Below are 23,157 nucleotides of genomic sequence, written 5' to 3'. Positions count from 1 at the left end.
TTATGTTACGTTTCATTAGTATCATCACTCCCTTTGCGCGAGAGCCATCCGAAGAGGCCGTCACCATTTTATAGAACTTATTTTGAACCCTGGGTGTGTCTTCAAGTTTAAGATGTGTTTCCTGTAAAAGCGCAATGTTAATATTCTTCCTGCGTAAATAATCTAAGACCTTTGAACGTTTTTGTGGTGTATTTAGACCTCTGACATTAAATGATATAACATTCAAACTCTCTAACCCTCCTGAACCTTGGTACTGTTGTGAGTTAGTAATGGAATTAGGATGCGCCCCCCCCCTCCCTCCCCTGCCCCTAAACCCCCCCGCCCCCCTCCCCTGACTTTGTAACATCAGTGAGCAACACTTAGCAATGTCTACCACTGAACCCTGTCCGCCCCCCCTAATATTAATAAAACAAAAGTAAAACATACCCACAGGCAGTTATCAAAAGTAATAAAAGAAAATTAACATGTAAAAACCCTGAAATCGCCTTCTAAATCGTATACAAACACAACTCAAATAACCCCGTCCGTCAGAATACACTCAATAATAACCTAATTAAACCGTTGCCCAGCTATGACGTCAGCCCCACTGCATCCACCTCCACGATCCCCAGAACAAACATAAAATAAAAACATCACCCGTGGCGCATTATAAAAACAAACCTTACATAACCATCCACATGATGTAAAAACATGAACCCTACTCCCTGGTAAAAAATAAAATAAAATAAAAAATAAACACATTTTCAGACTGTATTTTCTCTCGTCCCATTGTCTCTGTACAATAGTGCAATTGCTATGCATTGCCCAAAGCAATAATAATAATAGTAACGTATGATATAGGTGCCTTGGGCTTTCTTTGAATGAAAAAATAAAAATAGGAGCTACAAATTAAGCCCCCGATACAGCCGAATGTCCGCGTCTATTCTTATCCTGGTCGCAGGGATAGATACAGCTCACCCTTCGCCATTACGCCTCGCTGGTTTCCTCGTCGCCTCGTCCCCCGTCGTCTAGCCGCGCTCCGTCCTCCACCGCCTCGTCATGTACGTTCTCGACCCGTACCGGAGCCCCCAGAATGTAGATCGCCTGTCTCGCCTCCTCCGCCGAGTTGAACGTCATCTTTTTGCCCTTGTAGTTTACCTTCAGAATCGCCGGGTAGACGAGATATGACTCTATTCCATTCTGCCATAATTTAGAGCGGATTTCTTTAAACGAGCGGCGATCCTTTGTCGTACCGGGACTGTAATCTGCGAAAAATAACAGCTTGGCTCCCCCCGGGAGGACCGGGTTGGCCTTCCTCGCTCCCTCCAGTATCGCCTGCCGGTCGGGGAAGTGTAGTAGCCTGAAGATCATCGTTCGCGGCCCGGTCTGCTTGTTGGAGTAGATCCTGTGCGCTTTATCCACGGTGACCACCGCGTTACGCAGGGTTTTCAGGGTTGGAATCCACTTGGGTAGCATCTTCTGGAGATAGCCTCTCGGATCATCACCCTCTGCCCCAAGCGGGAGTCCAACCAATCTCACGTTATTAAGCCTGGACCTATCTTCTAATTCGTTCAGCTTCTTCTGCATTTTCAACATCTCAACACAGCCGGCATCATTGTTTCTCTCGGTTTTACGCACGTTGGCCTCCACGCTATCCAACCGGGTGGAGAGCGCCTCAAACTTCTCAGCGTGGTCGCCCAGTTGCCCTTTCAATGACTTGAGAATCTTGCCATTTTCTGCCAAACCTTTCTGTATCGGTTCCAGAGCTTGCCCAATCGCCTCTTTCACGAGAGAGGAGACCATTCCTTGCCACGATGCTAGCTGTGTCTCAATCGTTTGCTTAATTAGCTTAGCCATATCCTCCGGAGAAATGCTAGCTTCAGTAGCCAGTGCTACACGAGGTTGATTTCGTTGCGGTGTGAAGGCGAATGGATCATTTGCCCCGTCCATAATGTGAAACTGGGTCTTTTGGTTATATCAACGTTGAAAAAATGAACAAAATAAACGGTCTGTGAGTCAGAAAAAATACAAAAAAGAGGAAACTTTATCAGAGCTCAGTGCCGTGCGGCCATCTTGCTTCGTGCCTCACGTGACTCACCAGAAAAATGTTTGATACTTTGGCAAATTATTTCAGTGGACAACAAAACACAGGCATAACTTTATCAATGAGCAGAGCGCGAGATTTCCAAATTACTCATATCCAGGAAACACACTGCAACCAGACTAGGCTACTACCATCACTTTTCGTTACGGTGCAATACTTTCTGTATTTGGTCGATGGTCAAATCATGGTTGGTTGCACTGTGTTACAGTGGATGATACGATACACACTACAAACGCTACGTAACATTGACCATTTTGTCGTTTAGCAGAAAATAGAGCCCAAACTACTACACATAAATAAAAAAGTATAATTATAATAACAAGTACTGCTGGAAACTTACATGGGAAGCAACAGGCCTGTTGACGACGGTAGTGATACAGGTGGGGGGAGAGGTGTTGGAGGGAGTCCGGCCCCAGCGGCGATATATATGGTCGGCTCGGCACCACTCACTAACATCAGTGGGTTGTCTGTAAAACCGAGCTGTCTCCGTTGCCAGTTTGAGAAACAATCGGAGGTGAAATGTTGGCTGCAGAGGTAGGCAGTGGAGGTGGTGATTTGTAAATCTCTCCCGCCGTGGCGCTTCACAAACTCCATCCACCTCTGTCTCATTTCCTCGTTTTTGGGGAACGCGAATAAACAAATGGAACCCCCTTGGCGAGCATGGAAGGCAGGTAAAACGCATTTGCGCCAAGGAGCCATGACAACGATAAAAAAGGACAACGAGCAAAAGCTAAACCAACAAACAGGAAAAAGTACCGTCTACTAGCTGTAGGGACTCTGTAGTGGTGGTGGTAGAGGGAGCGTGGGGACATCAACCACACACAGCACAGCAGGCTAGTAGCTAGCCAGGTAGGGGGCGGAGCTTCGGCAGTAGGCTCATCACATTTAAATATCACCGTGATACGTCACGCGGTGATATGATAATCTCGACCCCCCCGCAGATAATGATCAAAAAAACGCAAAGTGGTCTAATTCCATAGTGCTGTAAAATAAAGTTCCAATTTATTTTCCAGGGTTTCATAGATGACCATTTTACATGTTTAATATGTCTATAAGAAAATAGCTTAGTTTGCTTTACAGCCACTTTAAGTTATGATGACTAAAACTAAGACTGTATATTGCCAAGATCCAGTAGAACTGAAAGACAAGTAATTGTGTTTGGTTGCGCCCGGGTGTGAAGCTCAGCTTGTAGATCTGCTATTTTCAGCATGCAACCAAGTGCAAAATCAGCCATTACGACACCATCAAGGCAAAACACATTTTAGTAAATTGTAGATTTAGAAGAACTTGCACTATAGTTGACTAAAACTAGACTAACACTAAAGCATTTTTAACTGGAAATAAATTACATTTTACTCAAGACTAGCCTATGACTAAAACTTAATCAAAATGTGCTGTCAAAATCAACACCACTCAATAATGAACATGTTGTTCATTATTTTTGAGTGGTGCAACCACTCCAAGGAACAGCTTTGTCCCTATGTCCTAACCTATGTCCTACTCCTAACCTATGTCCAACCTATGTGACTATGTCCCTGTGTCCCGATGTTTAGAGTACCAATAGGGGGTAATGTTAACGAAGTCCACACCCACAACACCAGAGGGAGTGCAACGAACCATGTACAACCCAGATTTGGCACAAACAAGGGACTAAATTATTTTCGCTCCTATGACACCAAAATGTGGAACGCCCTACCAACAGTCATTAAGACATGTGAATCCCTTGACTCCTTCAAAACCGCTCTCAAAGGGCACCTACGGACGGCTGCAATTCGAAACTGGCCCCCGTAAAATCTGAATCCCCCCCCACTGCCCCCCCTTTTTATCCTCACTGTATATGTTTCTGTTCCCTTTTTACCTCCTTTATGATGAATTCCTGTTCTGTTCTTTGACTATATAGAAGTGTCTATTTGTACGTCTCTAAATGTTTTGATGAATTGAACATGGTGGACCCTCTTGTAAACAAGTGTAATGCTTAATTGGGTCGTCCACTCACAGTTAACAGCCTTTGTATTGAGTTTGTGCTTGAAATGTACTGTAATTCTGCAAACTGTTAATATTTCAATCAATCAATCAATCAATCAATCAATCAATCAATGCTGTTGCACCACTCGCTTCAGACTGGTCTGATTTTTTTCATTCTATCTACATTTATACTATCCATTTTAGCGATCTCTATGTTTCTATCTTCCATTTAGGCTCTGTATTCCATCCGGTATGTATTATGTTTCTATTAATGGGGTGTAAGGGGTATTCTGTCTCTATTATGCACTTCTCCATTAGGGTGTAAGGTATATGCACACACTTTGTTGTGATGTTACAAAAATCAGTGGTTCACAAAACATTTCATGTCAAGGACCCCCAAAATAATGTCAGGGACCCCCATCTGAACACGATGTTGTACCAGGGACCCCCATCTGACACTATGTTGTACCAGGGACCCCCATCTGAACAGTATGTTGTACCTGGGACCCCCATCTGAACACTATGTTGTACCAGGAACCCCCATCTGAACACTATGTTGTACCAGGGACCCCCATCTGACACTATGTTGTACCAGGGACCCCATCTGAACACTATGTTGTACCAGGGACCCCCATCTGGCATTATGTTGTACCAGGGACCCCCCAATCCCCCATTTAACACTATGTTGTACCAGGGGACCCCCATCTGAACATATGTTGTACCAGGGACCCCCATCTGAACATATGTTGTACCAGGGACCCCCATCTTAACACTATGTTGTACCAGGGACCCCCATCTAAACACTATGTTGTACCAGGGACCCCCATCTGACCATGTGTTGTTCTAGGGACCCCCATCTGGAAATATTTTGTTCCAGGGACCCCCATCTGGAAATGTTTTGTTCCAGAGACCCCCAGAAGAGAAGATTTGTGTTATTTAAAATAGTTTAAAAATATCAGATCTACAAGACCCCTGGGGGTCCCCAGACCCCCTGCAACCCCCTGAAGGCTAAATGTGTTGATACCCAAAACTACATAGAAATCAATCCAGAGACACTTCTATCATGCATAAACATTTATTTGATGTTATGGTTTCAGAAATGCTTCCAGAGCATTAGGAATATAACATGTGTATCTGCTTATGAACGCTAGACATTTACAATGTACTTTATGAACGCTAGACATTTACAATGTACTTTTATACATCAATATTGTAACAAGAACATTACAGAGTACAACTGATCCATTTTTTTTTCTTATTTTTTAATGAAATAAAATACATGGAAAAAGTAATAAAAAACATGGCCTCCTCTCGCATCAGAAGGACAATGTCAAAAGCAGAGACGTGTGTTTTCAACCAGTCTAACATTCATTAGAGTTGGAAAAGCGTCTGAAAGAGTCTCCTGCCGACAAGCTCCCGTCGCTTGCCATGGATATCGCCGTGCCGACTGGTCAGAAACCCGTGGATGAAGAAGCTAACATGTTGGGTGGGTGGCCGACCTGGGGAATCGTGGCTGTCTGCGTGGTCGTTATGAGAGGGTCAATATACACCTGGGGAGTCGTGGCTGTCTGCGTGGTCGTTATGAGAGGGTCAATATACACCTGGGGAGGCATGACTGTCTGCCTGGTGGTGATGAGAGGGTCAATATACACCTGGGGAGGCGTGGTTGTCTGCCTGGTGGTGATGAGAGGGTCAATATACACCTGGGGAGGCGTGGCTGTCTGCGTGGTCGTTATGAGAGGGTCAATACACCTGGGGAGGCGTGGCTGTCTGCGTGGTCGTTATGAGAGGGTCAATATACACCTGGGGAGGCGTGGCTGTCTGCGTGGTGGTGACTCCACTGTAGAGTGGATCTCTAGTCTGCTCGTCATGTTGTACAGAAGGTCTGTCTGGACCATATTCTCACTTCCTGAACCAATCCATCAACTCCAATTAAGCTCCAACTCCAAATCAACTCACAAAACTAAAGTGGAAAAATAAATGCTGTGTGTGTTTTGTAAAGTATAACATAATGCTTAAAACACCAAAAGGGGTTCCTGCCCTGAATGGGTTAAAAACCAGGAAGTGACGCCTGGTGTTTTACACTTCAGAAACAAGCCCAACATTAAACAACCCGCAACTATGGATATTTACAAGAGACTTTACAGGAAAACACGGCCAAAGTCGCTTACAATAAGCATACCTGGCAACACTGCAAACCAGCGCTGCAAGCTAATTTGCATATGATCAAAAACCATGTTTCATTGGCCGACTGGCTCGTGCTGAACTAAAGGACCTCAACGTTCAATAGAAGGACAAGGTATCTCTCTCTCCCCTTTAAATGATGTCTCTCTCTCTCTCTCTCTCTCTCTCTCTCTCTTTCTCTCTCTCTCTCTCTCTCTCTCCTCTAACTCTAGCTGATCAGAGACATTATCTGTCCTCACAAAGACACACTGAGGAGGAGTCATAAAGCGTAAACCCAGGGTAGAGAGGTTCAGTGAATGTGGTCTGGAAGGTGTAAATGTGTCTCAGTGAGTCAGAGGACACTTCATAGAAGGACAGAGTCCCTGCAGGGCAGTCTAGATACACTGCTACTCTGGAGACAGGCCAACCCCTCTCATCCACTGCTCTGCTGGAGTCAGAGGGAACAACAGGGAGGCGAGTCACCCTACTATTGTGAATGACATAGTAACCACCTCCAGTACAGACCAGACTCCAGGAATGATCATTGTATCCAAGCCTACTACCCTCTCCTCTCCTGCTGATTGGTCTGTAAGCCCCTCCTATCACAACCCCTCCACTCCGCTCTACCTCCCACAGGTAACGACGTCCAGACAGACCTTCTGAACACAGAACCTGATAACGACTATCATCAAATCTATCAGGATGGTCAGCGTATGACTGAAGCTCCTGTGACCTTGTGACCTTCCTGTTGTCGTCAGACAGACAGAGTGTTCTGCTTGCTGTGTTTGGGTCCAGAGTGAGACGATGGGAATCTGATGAGAAAACAATACAGTAAAAAACATTAAATATTAAACATATTTACCTGTCTCACCCTCCTCCACCCCAGCTACCCCCTGTCTCACCCTCCTCCACCCCAGCTACCACCTGTCTCACCCTCCACTCCAGCTACCCCCTGTCTCACCCTCCTCCACCCACCCCAGCTACCACCTGTCTCACCCTCCTCCACTCCAGCTACCACCTGTCTCACCCTCCTCCACCCACCCCAGCTACCACCTGTCTCACCCTCCTCCACCCCAACTACCCCATCTCACCCTCCTCCACCCCAGCTACCTGTCTCACCCTCCTCCAACCCAAATATCCCCTGTCTCACCCTCCTCCACCCCAGCTACCACCTGTCTCACCCTCCTCTACCCCAGCTACCCCGTGTCTCACCCTCCACCCCAGCTACCACCTGTCTCACCCTCCTCCACCTCAGCTACCACCTGTCTCACCCTCCTCCACCCAAGCTGCCCCCTGTCTCACCCTCCTCCAGCTACCACCTGTCTCACCCGACCACCCCAGCTACAACCTGTCTCACCCTCCTCCACCCAGCTACCACCTGTCTCACCCTCCTCCACCCCAGCTGCCCCCTGTCTCACCCTCCTCCAGCTACCACCTGTCTCACCCTCCTCCACCCAGCTACCCCCTGTCTCACACTCCTCCACCCAGCTACCACCTGTCTCACCCTCCTCCACCCCAGCTGCCCCCTGTCTCACCCTCCTCCAGCTACCACCTGTCTCACCCTCCTCCACCCAGCTACCCCCTGTCTCACACTCCTCCACCCCAGCTACCCCCTGTCTCACCCTCCTCCACCTCAGCTAACACCTGTCTCACCCTCCTCCACCCCAGCTACCACCTGTCTCACCCTCCACCAGCCCATCTACCACCTGTCTCACCCTCCTCCACCCCAGCTACCCCGTCTCACCCTCCTCCACCCCAGCTACCCCCTGTCTCACCCTCCTCCACCCCAGCTACCCCGTCTCACCCTCCTTCACCCCAGCTACCCCCTGTCTCACCCTCCTCCACCCCAGCTACCACCTGTCTCACCCTCCACACCAGCTACCCCATGTCTCACCCTCCTCCACCCCAGCAACCACCTGTCTCACCCTCCTCCACCTCGGCTACCACCTGTCTCACCCTCCTCCACCCCAGCTGCCCCCTGTCTCACCCTCATCCAGCTACCACCTGTCTCACCCGACCACCCCAGCTACAACCTGTCTCACCCTCCTCCACCCAGCTACCACCTGTCTCACCCTCCTCCACCCCAGCTTCCCCCTGTCTCACCCTCCTCCAGCTACCACCTGTATCACCCTCCTCCACCCAGCTACCCCCTGTCTCACACTCCTCCACCCCAGCTACCCCCTGTCTCACCCTCCTCCACCCCAGCAACCACCTGTCTCACCCTCCTCCACCCCAGCAACCACCTGTCTCACCCTCCTCCACCTCGGCTACCACCTGTCTCACCCTCCTCCACCCCAGCTGCCCCCTGTCTCACCCTCCTCCAGCTACCACCTGTCTCACCCGACCACCCCAGCTACAACCTGTCTCACCCTCCTCCACCCAGCTACCCCCTGTCTCACCCTCCTCCCGCTAGCACCTGTCTCACCCTCCTCCACCCAGCTACCCCCTGTCTCACACTCCTCCACCCCAGCTACCCCCTGTCTCAACCTCCTCCACCTAAGCTAACACCTGTCTCACCCTCCTCCACCCCAGCTACCACCTGTCTCACCCTCCACCAGCCCATCTACCACCTGTCTCACCCTCCACCACCCCAGCTACCCCCTTTCTCACCCTCCTCCACCCCAGTGCCTGTGTTATGACACTATAGGGTCATTATGTATTTTAGTGTTGGTATTACTCTGCATTTTCTTCCTTCCGTGTGTGTGTGTGTGTGTGTGTGTGTGTGTGTGTGTGTGTGTGTGTGTGTGTGTGTGTGTGTGTGTGTGTGTGATGAGGGACTGATTGAGTGGGTGAGTGGTTACCAGCTTGCATGAACAGACAGAGTGGTGTATGTGTGTGATTGGCTAATTTCTAGGAGGACAAGTGATATATATGATATATGATATGATATGATATGATATAGTACTTTATTGTCAGTTCACACTGAAATTTGTCTTGCGACACAGCAGCCAAGTATGCATAACACATATACACACATTTGACATTTGACACAAATAACAAGACAATTTACACACATAAAGACATGAAGACAAGAGCAATATCCACCGCTTAGATTACCCTGTCTAGATTACCCTGTCGCTACTACAACTCCTGATTAAGCCTCAAGGTCGACTGGTGGACAAAGGACCTCTTTAGTCTGACCTTATTGTATGCGGGTACACCATATCTCCTTCCTGAAGGTAGCAACCTATATTCTCCATACAACACATGCTTAGTATTAGAGGTGATATTCCTTGCTAACCTTAGGATGCTGTTATCATACGTGGATGTATAAAGTTTCTGAAGTTGTTGTCCAACAATCTTTGAACAAATGTTCAGTTTTTGCAGCAGTTGTGACTTTAGGGCTGCAGACAAACATCCATACCAGGTGGTACTACAGTACTGAAGAACCCTCATAATAACAGAAGTGAAAAACAAAAGAAGAATCCGTCTACTAGCACCGAAGGATCTTAGACGGCGAAGGAAGTAGATTATTTGCTTTGTTTTCTTACACACTGAATCAATCTGATCGTTCCATGACAATAGATGGTCTATTACTACTCCTAGGTATTTGTACGAACATACCTGGTTGATCGGTTCACCATGAATAGTAATGGGGGATCTGTGTATCTCTGGTCCACAAGATTCGATACACCACCAAGATACCCATGTACCTGTCTAGATACTTCCTTAATGTTAACGAAGTCCACAACCACAACACCAGAGGGAGTGCAACGAACCATGTACAACCCAGATTCGGCACAAACAAGGGACTAAATTATTTTCGCTCCTATGCCACCAAAATGTGGAACGCCCTACCAACAGTCATTAAGACATGCAAATCCCTTGACTCCTTCAAAACCGCTCTCAAAGGGCACCTACGGATGGCTGCAATTCGAAACTGGCCCCCGTAAAATCTGAATTCCCTCACTGTATATGTTTCTTTTCCCTTTTGACCTCCATTATGATGAATTCCTGTTCTGTTCTTTGTCTATATAGAAGTGTCTATTTGTACGTCTCTAAATGTTTTGATGAATTGAACATGGTGGACCCTCTTGTAAACAAGTGTAATGCTTAATTGGGTCGTCCACTCACAGTTAACAGCCTTTGTATTGAATTTGTGCTTGAAATGTACTGTAATTCTGCAAACTGTTAATAAATATTTCAATCAATCAATCAATGGTGGTGTACCAAAAACAATCTCTTATGTCTTTTTTGTGTTAATGATGATAGCGTTGTTATCACTCCATTCAACCACCTTATTTACTCTGTGTTGGTGCAGTCCAGGATCACTGGAACTATCTAGGAGAGAAATCAAAACTGTATCATCTGAGTATTTTAGAATGTATTGGTCTGGTGTGTCAGTGCGACATTCAGACAGGCATTTCTCAATACGACAGCTGTCAGTATAAAGGGTGAAAAGTACAGCTGAGCTCACACACCCCTGGGGAGCACCAACATTGGTAGTTAATGCTGATGAGAGGGTTGTGTTCATTTTCACCATCTGTACTCTCTTAGTAAGAAAAGAAGCATACCAGTGAATTAAGTATGGTTCAGTTCCAACTGTACCATTTTTGACACTAGTATATACTAACAAGATGTTGTAACAGTATTCTTTCAAGTGATTTCATAATCACTGAAGTGAGAGCTATGGGTCTTATGTTCTTAGTGGTTTTATGTGTGAGTTTTTTTTAAAGCAGCCAGCTCAGATGCAAAGTTTTTAAGGAGAAAAGCACTAAATTCATCTGGCCCATTAGCTTTCCTTGCGTTAGTACAGAAACACTTTCCTTATATCCTCTTCAGTGATGGTAATTCTGTCTGAGGGGGCAGGTGTTACAGCCTTCAGTATTTCAGTGCACTTTGAGGAATTGTCCAATGATTCAAATCTGGCGAAAAAGGTATTTAGGTCATTAGAAAAGCCAAGTTCATTTCCGGTCACAATAGGTTTCGTTGGGGTTGACATTCCTGTCATAGATTTCATAGTATCCCATGCCTTTTTGTAATCATTGGCATTAAACGCATCCTCCAGACGCATCTTCCAGACGCAAGTGATGACAAGTGTTGCATCGCAATGCGTTGTAGAAGCTTGTAAAAGCTTGTAGATCTGCTATTTTCAGCATGTAACCAAGTGTAAACTAACACTAAAATATAACTAAAACTCAATTAAGTTGTATTCAAAAGTCTATGACTAAACTAAAATCTAAACGTTGCTGTTAAAATCAACACTGATACGTTTTGCAGAGACCTGAGACCAGATTCTACAAAATGTATTTTTCTGTTTTCTGAACTTTAGTAAATGTAGTTAGTTACTTTCCACCACTGCACATGCCAGTAGCAACACATAGCAGACAGACAGACAGACAGACAGACAGACAGACAGACAGACAGACAGACAGACAGACAGACAGACAGACAGACAGACAGACAGACAGACAGACAGACAGGCAGGCAGACAGACAGACAGACAGACAGACAGACAGACAGACAGACAGACAGACAGACAGACAGACAGACAGACAGACAGACAGACAGACAGACAGACAGACAGACAGACAGACAGACAGACAGACAGACAGACAGATACTCACATTGTGTAAGGAGTTGAGGATTAGTCCCGTGTTCATGCCCTCCATGTTTCACTCTGTAGGAAGTAGAACATCAATGTATCAATGTCTGACTGTCTAACACAACGTCTCTGACACTACAGTGTTTCTGCTACCATTATCTTCACCAGGGCAGGCAGCCTGACCGGACAAACTCACTGCCACCTGGTTTAGACCAGAGGATTTAGGAATTCTTGTTGTTTTTACATTTCTACAGAATAATGTGATTTCTTCCCATGGTACTGGCCAGCAGGCTGTGGTCATACAATGGTACACTGAGGACACTCAAATGGAACTGCAACAGTATGTGCTGCTGAGAAACTGTCATGAAATGACTGAGAGGGAACCTTCTGTGTCCTCTCCTGTTAGACCTGCTATTTGAGCTTATCTGCTATTTGAGCTTGTAGATCTGCTATTTGAGCGTATCTGCTATTTGAGCTTGTAGATCTGTTATTTGAGTTTCATCATAATGTTCAGGCATACTACGGTTCATGTGGTTAATCACTGACTCTAAAAAGTTGTTTCATGCCAAATTACAGTTTACATGTGAAGTGCTACAACAATTTTGTTTTTCTTCATATAATTGTATGTTTCAATTAAAAGTACATAACAGACAGACAGACAGAGTCTACTCACTTGAGCGTTTCCAGTCCAGAGAAGTTCTCCAGTCCAGACACCGGCAAGACGTTGAAGGTCAAGTCTAATTCTCTCAAATGAGGATTAGATCTGAGAGCTGAGGCCAGACGTTCACAGCTTCTCTCTGACAACCAGCAGTTCATCAGTCTAAATGAGAAAAAAAACACCACATGTTTGATTGTCTGCTATAAAATACATGATTCTGGATAGAAGACAGTGAAGCTGATAACTGGTGATGTCACAGACACAAGGACATCTGCTGGAGCAAAAGACAATACCATTTTTTTGTATTGTCACTGTCATTTTTTAAACATGTTGATAAATCAATTCTCATCCCTAGCAGAACATATTTTCAGTCTGCAGACAAATGCATTTCAATTTGGGGATACTTGACATGAAAACGTTTGACAACCAATGCTGTAGACTCAGAGCAGGGGTCTTCAACAGGGGGTCCGGGACCGCCAAGCGGTCCTCTGAGTTACTGCAGGGGGGTCGCCAAATCTTCTTATAATAGAAGTGTATTACTATGATATCAACCTTATTCACACTCTACCAATAAAGCATCACCACAATATTAATAGTAGTAGACATAATAAACTAGAAAAGTCGCAATTTTGAAAAATTGCAAAGTGTGGTTGCCACAGTCGCTTACATATGCCCCTCCCACTAATATTGCTAGCCAGTTACAATGTCACGTCACCCCTGTGATCATGTGTAAGTAATTTGGAGGGGATTCATCCCCCCAAAATCATTTTTCTGCAAGAAACGGTTACATTTTTCGCATTTGCGGCGCCCCCTATGGATGAAAATAGAATCGCTATTGGCTTTTGGTTGATTAAACCATCCGCGACATCTGATTCGAATTTGGGATGGATGGACATTCCGTTCGTGATTTGTGGCATTTTTTGTATTATTGTATTTTTTGATTTTACGACCTATGGTTCAAGAGTTATAAGCCAAAATGTAAAGTGGGCTGTTATAGCGCCACCATGAGGCCGACCGATATAATTATAAGTTAAATAATTGTATTAATTATTTTGAATTTACCCCCCAAGTTTTTTAACTAGAGTGCTTACGGTCTCCGAGCAAAAAATACTTCAATGTGAGTTTTCGCATTTTCCCATTCATGTCAATGGGGACATGTAATGCACGGATAAATTAATATCAATTAAACTATACATTTCTCTTAGCAAAATACAAGCACACAATTCCCGATTTTTCCGGTCAATTTGACATATGGCTCAAGTGCGTACAGTCAAAACTGTGGGAGTAGTGCAGCAAAGTTTGTCTTACTCCAGTAAATGAAATAATAACTAGAAAGCAGTTCCTGTAGAAACTGCGTGGGCTCGCCAAAAAACGCAATGTATAAAGTTAAGTTAAGCAATTACAGCTTGTTCGAATTGGTGGTCTAAATCCATAAATGAGATTTCGGGACTGTAGCATGCTGCAAACAAGAGTTATAATTGTGTAAAGGCCAGCCAATAGGAAGACAGAGGGGGCGGGGCTTAGGCAATTACAGCTTGTTGCTATTTGTGGTCTACGTCCATGTACCAAAGTTTGAGGCTGTAGCATGTTGTAAACAAAAGTTATAGCTGTATAAAGGCCACCCAATAGGAATACAGAGGGCTTAAGCAATTAAGCCATTCCAGCTTGTTCCTCTTGATGGTCTGTCCATGTACAAAATGTCGAGGCTGTAGCATGTTGTAAACAAAAGTTAAGAGCTGTGTAAAGGCCAGCCAATAGGAAGACAGAGGGGCGGGGCTTAAGCAATTAAGCAATTACAGCGTGTTCCTGTTGGTGGTCTAAGTCCATGGATCAAGTTTCAAGACTGTAGCATGCTGAAAACCAAATATATAGCTTGTGTAAAGGCCAGCCAATAGGAAGACAGAGGGGCGGGGCTTAAGCAATGAAGCAATTACAGTGTGCTCCTATTGGTGGTTTAAGTCCATGGAGCAAGTTTCATGACTGTAGCATGCTGCAAACAAAAGTTAGAGCTGTGTAAAGGCCAGCCAATAGGAATACAGAGGGCGGGGCTTAATCAATTAATAATAATTAATAAGCAATTGGGGGATTCAGATTTTTACGGGGGCCAGTTTCGAATTACAGCCGTCCGTAGGTGCCCTTTGAGAGCGGTTTTAAAGGAGTCAAGGGATTCGTATGTCTTAATGACTGTTGGTAGGGCGTTCCACATTTTGGTGGCATAGGAGCGAAAATAATTTAGTCCCTTGTTTGTGCCGAATCTGGGTTGTACATGGTTCGTTGCACTCCCTCTGGTGTTGTGGGTGTGGACTTTGTTAACATTAAGGAAGTATCTAGACGGGTACATGGGTATCTTGGTGGAGTATCGAATCTTGTGGACCAGACCCATTGCAAGATGCTGTACTCTGTCGTCGACCCTAAGCCATTCCAGTCTGTCAAAGTGGGCAGGGGTGAGGTGGGTTCGGGGGTGAGGCCAAGTAGGAGCCTGACCAGTTTGTTTTGGGAAGTCTGGAGCCTAGTTTTAAGGGCCTTTGAGGTGCTGTGGTACCAGGAGGTGCATGCATAGTCAAAGAAGCCTTGTACGAGGGCTCCTGTTAAGGTTTTCAAGGTGTTTTTGTTGACCAGTGAGGAGATCCTGTAAAGGAATCTTGTTCTTTGGTTGACTTTTTTTATTACGTTGGTGGCCATTTTATCACCGGAAAGATTAGCCTCCAGGATGGAACCTAGGTAGGTAATTTCATCAATGTTATCACACGTAAAGTGTGATAACATTGTCACCCACTCTAACCAAGAAGCCATTTGTCTTGCTGAGATTACTATTAGATCCAAAGAGAATGGATTCAGTTTTTCCCAGGTGTAAAGATAGTTTGTTATCAGCGAGCCAGGTGCAGATTCTACCGAGTTCAGAGCTGAGGGCATTTTCAACCTGCAGTTTGTTCCTCTCCGATACCAGCAGTGCTGAGTCATCTGCGAACAGGAACAAGTTGCAGTCACAAGCTGAAGTCATGTCGTTTACATATATTAGGAACAGTAGAGGCCCTAGTATGCTTCCTTGTGGGCTCACTGGGAGGGGGGGGGGACAGTGTTCCGTTCACTTCCACCATCTGTTCTCTCCCCTCCAGGTAGGATTGCATCCAGCTCACTGATGTGCTATCGAAACCAATTGCTTTTAGCTTGTTAACCAGTATGGAGTGGTTCACGGTGTCAAAAGCCTTTTGGACGTCCAGCATGACCATGCCGCAGTATTTGCCAGCATCCACCTCTTGTTTGATGTGGTCGCTCAAATAGAGAAGGCCTGTGTCAGTGGAGTGGGATGTTCTGACGCCAGATTGGAACTCGTACATTAATTTATTAGTGGCAAGATACTTTTCAACCTGTTCATAGACTATTTTTTCCATCACTTTCGAGTTGGAGCTTAGAATAGAAATAAGGCGGTAGTTGCCGGGGTCTAATTTACTCCCTTTCTTGTGCAGGGGGGTTACTTTGGCCAGTTTGAAATCTTGGGGGACCTGTCCCTGTTTGATGGAGAGGTTTACTATGTGGGTGATGATTGGAGCTATAGAGATGGCTGAGTCTCTTGAGAAATTTGGAGGGAATATTGTCATGGCCAGTGGCCTTGTGGGGTTGGAGGGCACTCAGTTTCTTAAGTACCTCATCAGTTGTTACCATAACTAGTTTAAAATCGTCTTTACAAACACCTAGGTTTCTGTAGATGGTTTTAATGTGCTCTACACCGAAGAGCCCAGAGTGGGAGGGCAGATTGTTAACCAGCGTTGTTGCTATGTTTGTAAAGAAGATGTTCAAGTAGTTGGCCACATCAAGCTTGTCAGTGATGAGAGTGTTGTTCGCTTTAATGTTTATGTTTGAAAACCTGGTTTTCAGTTTCTGACCGCAGCCTAGTTGGTTGTTGAGTAGCTTCCAGAGCTCTCGAGGATTGTCTTTGTTTTCCTCAGCTTTATTATTAATAAAGTTTATTTTGGCGGATTTGGTCATGGCAGTAACAATATTTCTTAGCTTGTTTCGTTGGGTTTTTAGGTTGTCCAGCTGAGCTTGGAGATCACTGTCGAAGCACTTGGCAAACTTTGACTTGCATTTTAGAATGTCTCTGGCTTTCATTGCAGTCAGTATGTCTGAATTCATCCATGGCTCTGAGCGGGTTTTGACCCTGATGGTTCTCAAAGGAGCCATGTTGTTCAGTACTGATGTAAATTTGGTTTTGAAGCCACGCCAAGCATCTTCGACAAGTGTGCTTTTAAGCTCATCGGACCAATCCAGACTCTCCAATTATTGGTTAAAGACCTCACTAGAGTAGGTTTTGAGGTCCCTTGATATGACTGCTTTGTGGCAGCCAGACTTTAGTTTTTGTTTTTTGCGGGTACAGAATAGGATTGGAGAATTGGAGATTCTGGATTTGTCCGAGGTCAGAATGAGATCAATGCTGATGAAGCTGTGTAAAGGCCAGCCAATAGGAAGACAGATGGGCGGGGCTTAATCAATTAAGCAAGTACAGCGTTCTCCTATAGGCCTATCTCACAGCCCGCTTTCCACGCCCACTTCCGGTAAATAGTGGTGTCATTTAACATTAGCATTTACACGTTTTTTTCTCTGGAGAATCAAGTACATTTTCTAATGTAAAAATGTGATATTATTATGAAGCAAACAAGATGGTAAATCAGCTCGAACAGATAGAACAAACCTTACCTTGAGAAAACAAAAGTTGTAGACTTCTTAAATTACCTCTGTTAACATGTAGTGTCTATGGAGTGACGTCACGCTATCACCACTAACCCCGAAAGGGGGTGTATTAAAGGGGCGGGGAAATTCTGTGAGATAGGCTTATTGGTGGTCTAAGCCCATGGAGCAAATTGCAAGACTGTAGCATCCTGCAAGCAAAAGTTAGAGCTGTGTAAAGGCCAGCCAATAGGAAGACAGGGTTTGTGTGTGTGTGTGTGTGTGTGTGTGTGTGTGTGTGTGTGTGTGTGTGTGTGTGTGTGTGTGTGTGTGCCTGCCTGCCTGCCTGCCTGCCTGCGTGCCTGTGTGCGCTTGCATGCGTGTGCATGCGTGTGTAGAGCCTAATTGCACAAACAGCAGATCTACAAGCTCACAAGGTTTCGCAGAGCAACTTATTGAGATCTTGTAACTCTAATGTCAGCCCTGTAATTAAGCCCTTATATGTCTCAGCTGTGGGAGAGTAAAACAGTGCCAGCACTATGACTGGGAGATTTCAATGGGCCTCAATGGGAGAAACCTATGCCCGAACAAATTGCTCTATCGCAAAAAGTAAAAGTCAAATGCAAATATTTCTTTCGCTGTGAGTGGCCTGAGACAATGTGCGATTGTGGTGTTGGTACGATCAAAAATGTGGTTATAAGCTTGACTGTATTTGTGTCACTTAAAGGGCCATAGTTCACATTCTGTATGTATCTGTGCTTTGGTGGTCACATTGTGTGAGAGAGGAGGACATGTGTGGCTACAAAATGACCAAAGAACATGCGTGTGAAGTGAATATTTTGTCCGGTACGACAATTTGTTTGTTCCAAGGAAAGAATTTCAGTTTCCACCCACTAGTCTACAAGGGCCCGCACTCTAAGCGTGAACTAATTAGGCCAAATGGCCTGCGGTTGAACTGTAAAACTGTGTAACGTATTCGAATACGGTTTGAACCACGAAAAAGTCCAAAGTCGTGTGAGCTTGCTAAAGTTTAAATCACGTTTCTACGACAAAGTATGCCAGAGTAATGAGGCTGCAAAAGTGAGGTTGATTTGGGATAAAATCCCATTCATTGTCTATGGGAGAAGAGAATAATAAATCATACTATAATTAAGCCAATGTCTGAATGTCTGAATGTCAGAAACACTCACATAGCTCCACACTGCCTGCACCAAATCACTCCCACTTTTCACACATAATTGACCATAATAATATGGAGGTCTTAACGAAGCCCCTTTTCCCATTTCACAAATTAAGAATTGCTTTATTAGTGAATTAAAACGCCGACCTAAAACGCGCAACCTCGCACCCTCACACACCTCCGCCCCTTAGCGACACCTGCATCACAGGCCACCGTTCTCACTGTTACCCCACTGGCATGCTTCCTCTAGCTACCGCCGCAACACAACAAACAGTGCCCTATACAATTTGGCACTGCCGCCACGGCACACACACGCAACAACCACGGCGCGCACACACACACACACACACACACACACACACACACACACACACACACACACACACACACACACACACACAGCTACCGCCGCAACACAACAAACAGTGGCACACAGTACACAGGACAACACACTTTCTTTCACCCGTCGCAAAGTTCGACTTTCGCAACGCACGCATGCGTGGGTCCATACACACACTGACGGAGCCACAGCTTCATTCACACGTTCCTTCCGCCAGCCCAGGTAAACAATTCCTTCCAGCTACTTTCGCAACGCATGTGTGTGTGTGTGTGTGAGTGTGTGTGTGTGTGTGTGTGTGTACGGTGTACTTTCGCAACGCACGTGTGTGTGTGTGTAGCTACTTTCGCGACACGCGCACGCGCGTGCGTGTGTGCGTGCGTGTGTGTGTGGCTCAATCATAGTTTAGGGGTCCTGCATGGGGGGAGTTCCCCCATGTCCCCAGCTAAATGATAGTTTAGAACCAACTGGGGTCTTTCATACTTTTCAAATGGGGGTCTGTGGGCTAATAAGTGTAAATGTTACAGTCCTTGCCATGAAAACATTTCCCTACCATGCATTTATACGAATACTTTCATGTTATAGTACTGTTTTTATTCATAAAAAAAACCCCACAAAAATATATTATACAAGTTAAAATGAATGGTAATTACTATTTCTGGGGTCAATATCTCACAACGGGTAAGGACTAGTAAAGTTAAATATCTAAAAAAGCATAAATACCTGCAAAGAGCTGAACATGTTGAAATTTGAACTACATTTCTAGCATAAAGTATGTGGAAGTAGTAGGATTTCGAAGAAAGTGAACTCTGTGGATAACAATAGTGTGCTCGCTATAAAGCGAGCCCATAATAAATATAAACTGGCAATAACTAGTGTGTGCTCGCTGGAGCGAGCCCACAATAAATATAAATTGTCGATAACAAGTATGTGCTCGCTGGAGCGAGCCCACAATAAAGTGTTACAATTACAATAGTCTGGTTTAATAAAACTAATATCTGACCGTAGAGTCTCCAGTCTACAATGTGGACTCCTCAGTGCTTCACAGAGCAGATCCAGGTTATCGCCCAGGTGGTTGTAACTGATGTCCAGGTGTCTCAGATGGGACGGATTAGAACTGAGAGCTGAAGCCACAACTTCAATGTGTTCCTTCTGGAGGTCACGGCCAAAACCAACAAGTCTGTAATGACATATTAAATGTAAATCAGAGATGATCAAAACAGGTCAGACCAAGTTCACTGTCAAGGAAGTAAACTTAGAGATCTTCTATTGCAGATCTACAAGCTAACAATGTGTCACATTGCGAGGTTGCAGATTGGCTATTTTCAAAAACATATTTAAGTAAATTGACAATAATAAATTAACACAATTATGGTGTGGGGGTCCCTGGCACACAATGTATTCAGATAGAAGTCTGTTACATAATACATATTTATTTATACAAATTAAGTCCTTGGTTTGAGAACCACTGGTTTACATTAAACACTGTAGAATGAACCACCAAGGAGTCTTTTAACAGACCTGAGGCAGATTCTTAGAAAATGGCTTCTAAATCATCAGTTTTCTGAAAAACCCTATGTTTCTATGTTCAGTGTACTAGTTCTCAAACTATTTCATGTCAAGGACCCCCAGAATTATATGTAATTGGCTGCGGACCCTATCTGACAATATGTTGTTCCAGGGACCCCCCAGAAGCAAAGACATGAGTTAAAAATGTTCGCTCTGTTTTCACGATTTTTCAAAAATAGCAGATCTACAAGCTCGTAGCGCGTTGTGCTATGAGCTTGTAGATCGGCTATATTTCAATAGTTATGTATGTAGTATGACATACTACATACTAACTAACATATATCGCGGCACTAGGTGCGGCGCTACGAGCTTGGAGATCTGCTATTTTTCAATAGCTAAAGTATAACATAATGCTTAAAACACCAAAAGGGGTTCCTGTCCGAAATGGGTTAATTTGTGATGATTCCACCTCTGTGTGCGTGTGCACTGTGCACGTGCATGTGAGTGCGTGTGTGTGTATGCGTGCGTGCGTGTGTGCGTGCGTGCGTGCGTGCGTGCATGCAGCCGTCCATGCATGCGTGTGTACAGTACGCAAGTGTGTGTGTGCATGCGTGGCATGTCTGTTTATTATTTGTATTAATTTGTAATGAATGAATATAGTAGAATAATATTAAATAGGGATGTACCGATGAGACATTTTGTCCGATATCCGATATAATTAATTGCTGTTATGGCCGATATCCGATATAACCTATGTCGATATGATCTCATTCTGTATTAAGAAAATATAATCATTTTTGCCATTCTGAAAAAGGCTTATAATCCAACTTGTTGACTGTTTTGAAAGCTTCCCCAGAAAACATTTTTTCAGCCTTCATCATAACAAAAGGCTTTTCAGGCTTTATTATTTTTTTCAACATAATAATTATAAAATAAAATATCTGCTAAAACCGATATATAATTTTACCGATACCGATATATCCTTTTAAGGCCAATATCGGCCGATACTGATGTGTTTGCCGATTAATCTCCCATCCCTAATATTAAATATACCGGTAGTAATATTTATAATGAATGAATATAGTAGTAATATTATATACGAGTCATTGGTGCTCAGTAATGTTGTTATTCACAGGACTACTAACCTGGCTGTTGTGCAGTTCCTCACAGCTGGGATCAATCTCTGTCGCCCCCCTGGTGATGTGTTGTATTTGTCCAGGTCCAACTCCTCCAGAACCTCCTCTGACATCAGCAGCATGGAGGCCAGAGCTGAACACTGGGTCTCAGAGAGTTCCTTCCCTGATCTGCTCTCTGACTCCAGGTACTGTTGGATCCCCTGACTTACTGATGGGGCGTTCATCTCCATCAGACAGTGGAAGATGTTGATACATCTGTCAGGAGAGGCACGGCGATCATCCATCTCCTTCAGGTTGTTGATGGCTCTCTGGATCTCCTCTGGACTGTTCTCTGTCTGACCCAGCAGGCCTCCTAACAGACTCTGGTTGGACTGCAGTGAGAGACCATGAAGGAAGCGGACAAAGAGGTCCAGGTGACCATTCTCACTCTGTAGGGCTTTTTGCATGGCTCTCTTCAAGAAGTCCTCCAAGGAACTGACACGGCTGGTTCCCAGGAATGTCTTCAAGACCTCCCTGTTCCTCCGAGTCCTCTGAGTGAAACGGTGGAACCATAGACTCTTGTTCCACTGAGTGAAACAGTGGAACAGGTAGACTGCAGCCAGAAACTCTTGGAGGCTCAGATGAAAAAAGCAGTAGACAGTTTGGCGGAAAAACACATCATCTTCTTTGAAGAAGGTTGTGCAAAAGCCAGAGATCAGCAAGTCCTTGTCCACATCAAGACCACACGCTTTGAGGTCCTCCTCATAGAAAATGATGTTGCCTTTGTACAGTTGGTCAAACGCCAGCCTGCCCAGCTTTAGAAGAACTTTCCCTGCATCCTTTATGAGCTTCTTTTTGTCTTCCTCATCTACTTCAAGATCTTGTGTCTTCTCCCGCAGTATCTCACCGATCAGGAAGTAGCGGTACATCTCAGTCAGGGTTTTGGGCAGCTTGTATTTCATCTTCATGCTCATCACAACTCTAGCAAGGAACCAACAGAAGACTGGGATTTCACACATGGTGTGGAGGATCTTTGATTTCTGGATGTGTGAGTAGATTGAGCTGGCCTGGTTCTCATCACTGATGCTCTTCGTGAAGAACTCCTTCTTCTGGTCATCTCTGATGAACCCTCGTACTTCTGTCATTCTGTTAACAAACGCCTTAGGGATCTGATTGGATGCTGCAGGTCGTGAGGTTATCCAGATGTGAGCAGAGGGGAGCAGCTCTCCCTTGATGAGGTTTACAAGCAGATGTTCCACTGGGTACGAATCCACCAAGTTCATGAGGCCAAAATCTGTTTTGAAATCGAACTGGAAATAATTTTCATCATATCCATCCATAACAATCATGACTTTGAAGGGGCTCTTGTTGTAGTGTCCTGACTTCTGCAATACCTTGAAGATGTCATTAAGAACGTCTTCTGCAATACTTCTGGTTTCCTTGATGCATTTGTGCATTAGCTGTGCCAAAGTAAAGTTATGTCCCTTGAGAACATTTAACTGGCGGAACTTGAGCAGAAACACAAGGTGTGGATCTTGGGGGAAACATTTCTTGGCCCAGTCAGACAAAAACAATAGTATGAGGAACGTTTTGCCAATTCCTGCACAGCCAACAGTCAGCACTGATCTTATGTCTCTTCCAGAAGGGTCTTTGTGCATTTTACCAGGTTGGATATGTGTTCCATCTCCTGCCTTATTCATCTCCATCTGTCTGACCTCATGGTGGCTGTGGATGTCTGTGTCTTTGATGTCTACATTGTGGGGCGGGATGAAGACCTTTTCAGGCTCTGTGCCCAATTTTACACATAGACAAGTACTGCTCATGTTGTCCTGAAGCTGGTCTTCATAGTAAGTAATGGGAAGCCCTGATGTTTCCACCAACAGACCTGTAGGAAACAAAGCAATTCCATGTTGAGAGAGAGAGAGAGAGAGAGAGAG

General features: G+C 44.9%; 1 protein-coding gene across 2 annotated transcripts; it reads right to left on the bottom strand.

The window, feature by feature from the left end:
* Nucleotides 1-6,447: 6,447 nt before the first annotated feature.
* LOC306919171 (protein NLRC3-like) lies at nt 6,448-22,588 on the bottom strand. Of its 2 annotated transcripts, XM_079532000.1 has the most exons (5): nt 21,251-22,588; nt 19,600-19,776; nt 12,430-12,576; nt 11,779-11,831; nt 6,448-7,023 (listed from the first exon to the last, which is right to left on the bottom strand). In XM_079532000.1, exons 1-5 carry the CDS (start codon nt 22,567-22,569, stop codon nt 6,458-6,460), a joined length of 2,262 nt encoding a protein of 753 aa, XP_079388126.1. In that variant the 5' UTR covers nt 22,570-22,588; the 3' UTR covers nt 6,448-6,457. The 2 variants fall into 2 exon arrangements, with proteins under 2 accessions (XP_079388126.1, XP_079388127.1); XM_079532001.1 differs by lacking the exon at nt 19,600-19,776.
* Nucleotides 22,589-23,157: the final 569 nt, after the last annotated feature.

The sequence above is a fragment of the Electrona antarctica genome (genome assembly GCF_951216825.1).
Source record: "Electrona antarctica genome assembly, contig: scaffold_99, whole genome shotgun sequence".
Taxonomy (NCBI): domain Eukaryota; kingdom Metazoa; phylum Chordata; class Actinopteri; order Myctophiformes; family Myctophidae; genus Electrona; species Electrona antarctica.
The sequence above is the reverse complement of the archived record's forward strand: the minus strand, read 5'-3'. Positions and strand labels throughout refer to the sequence as shown.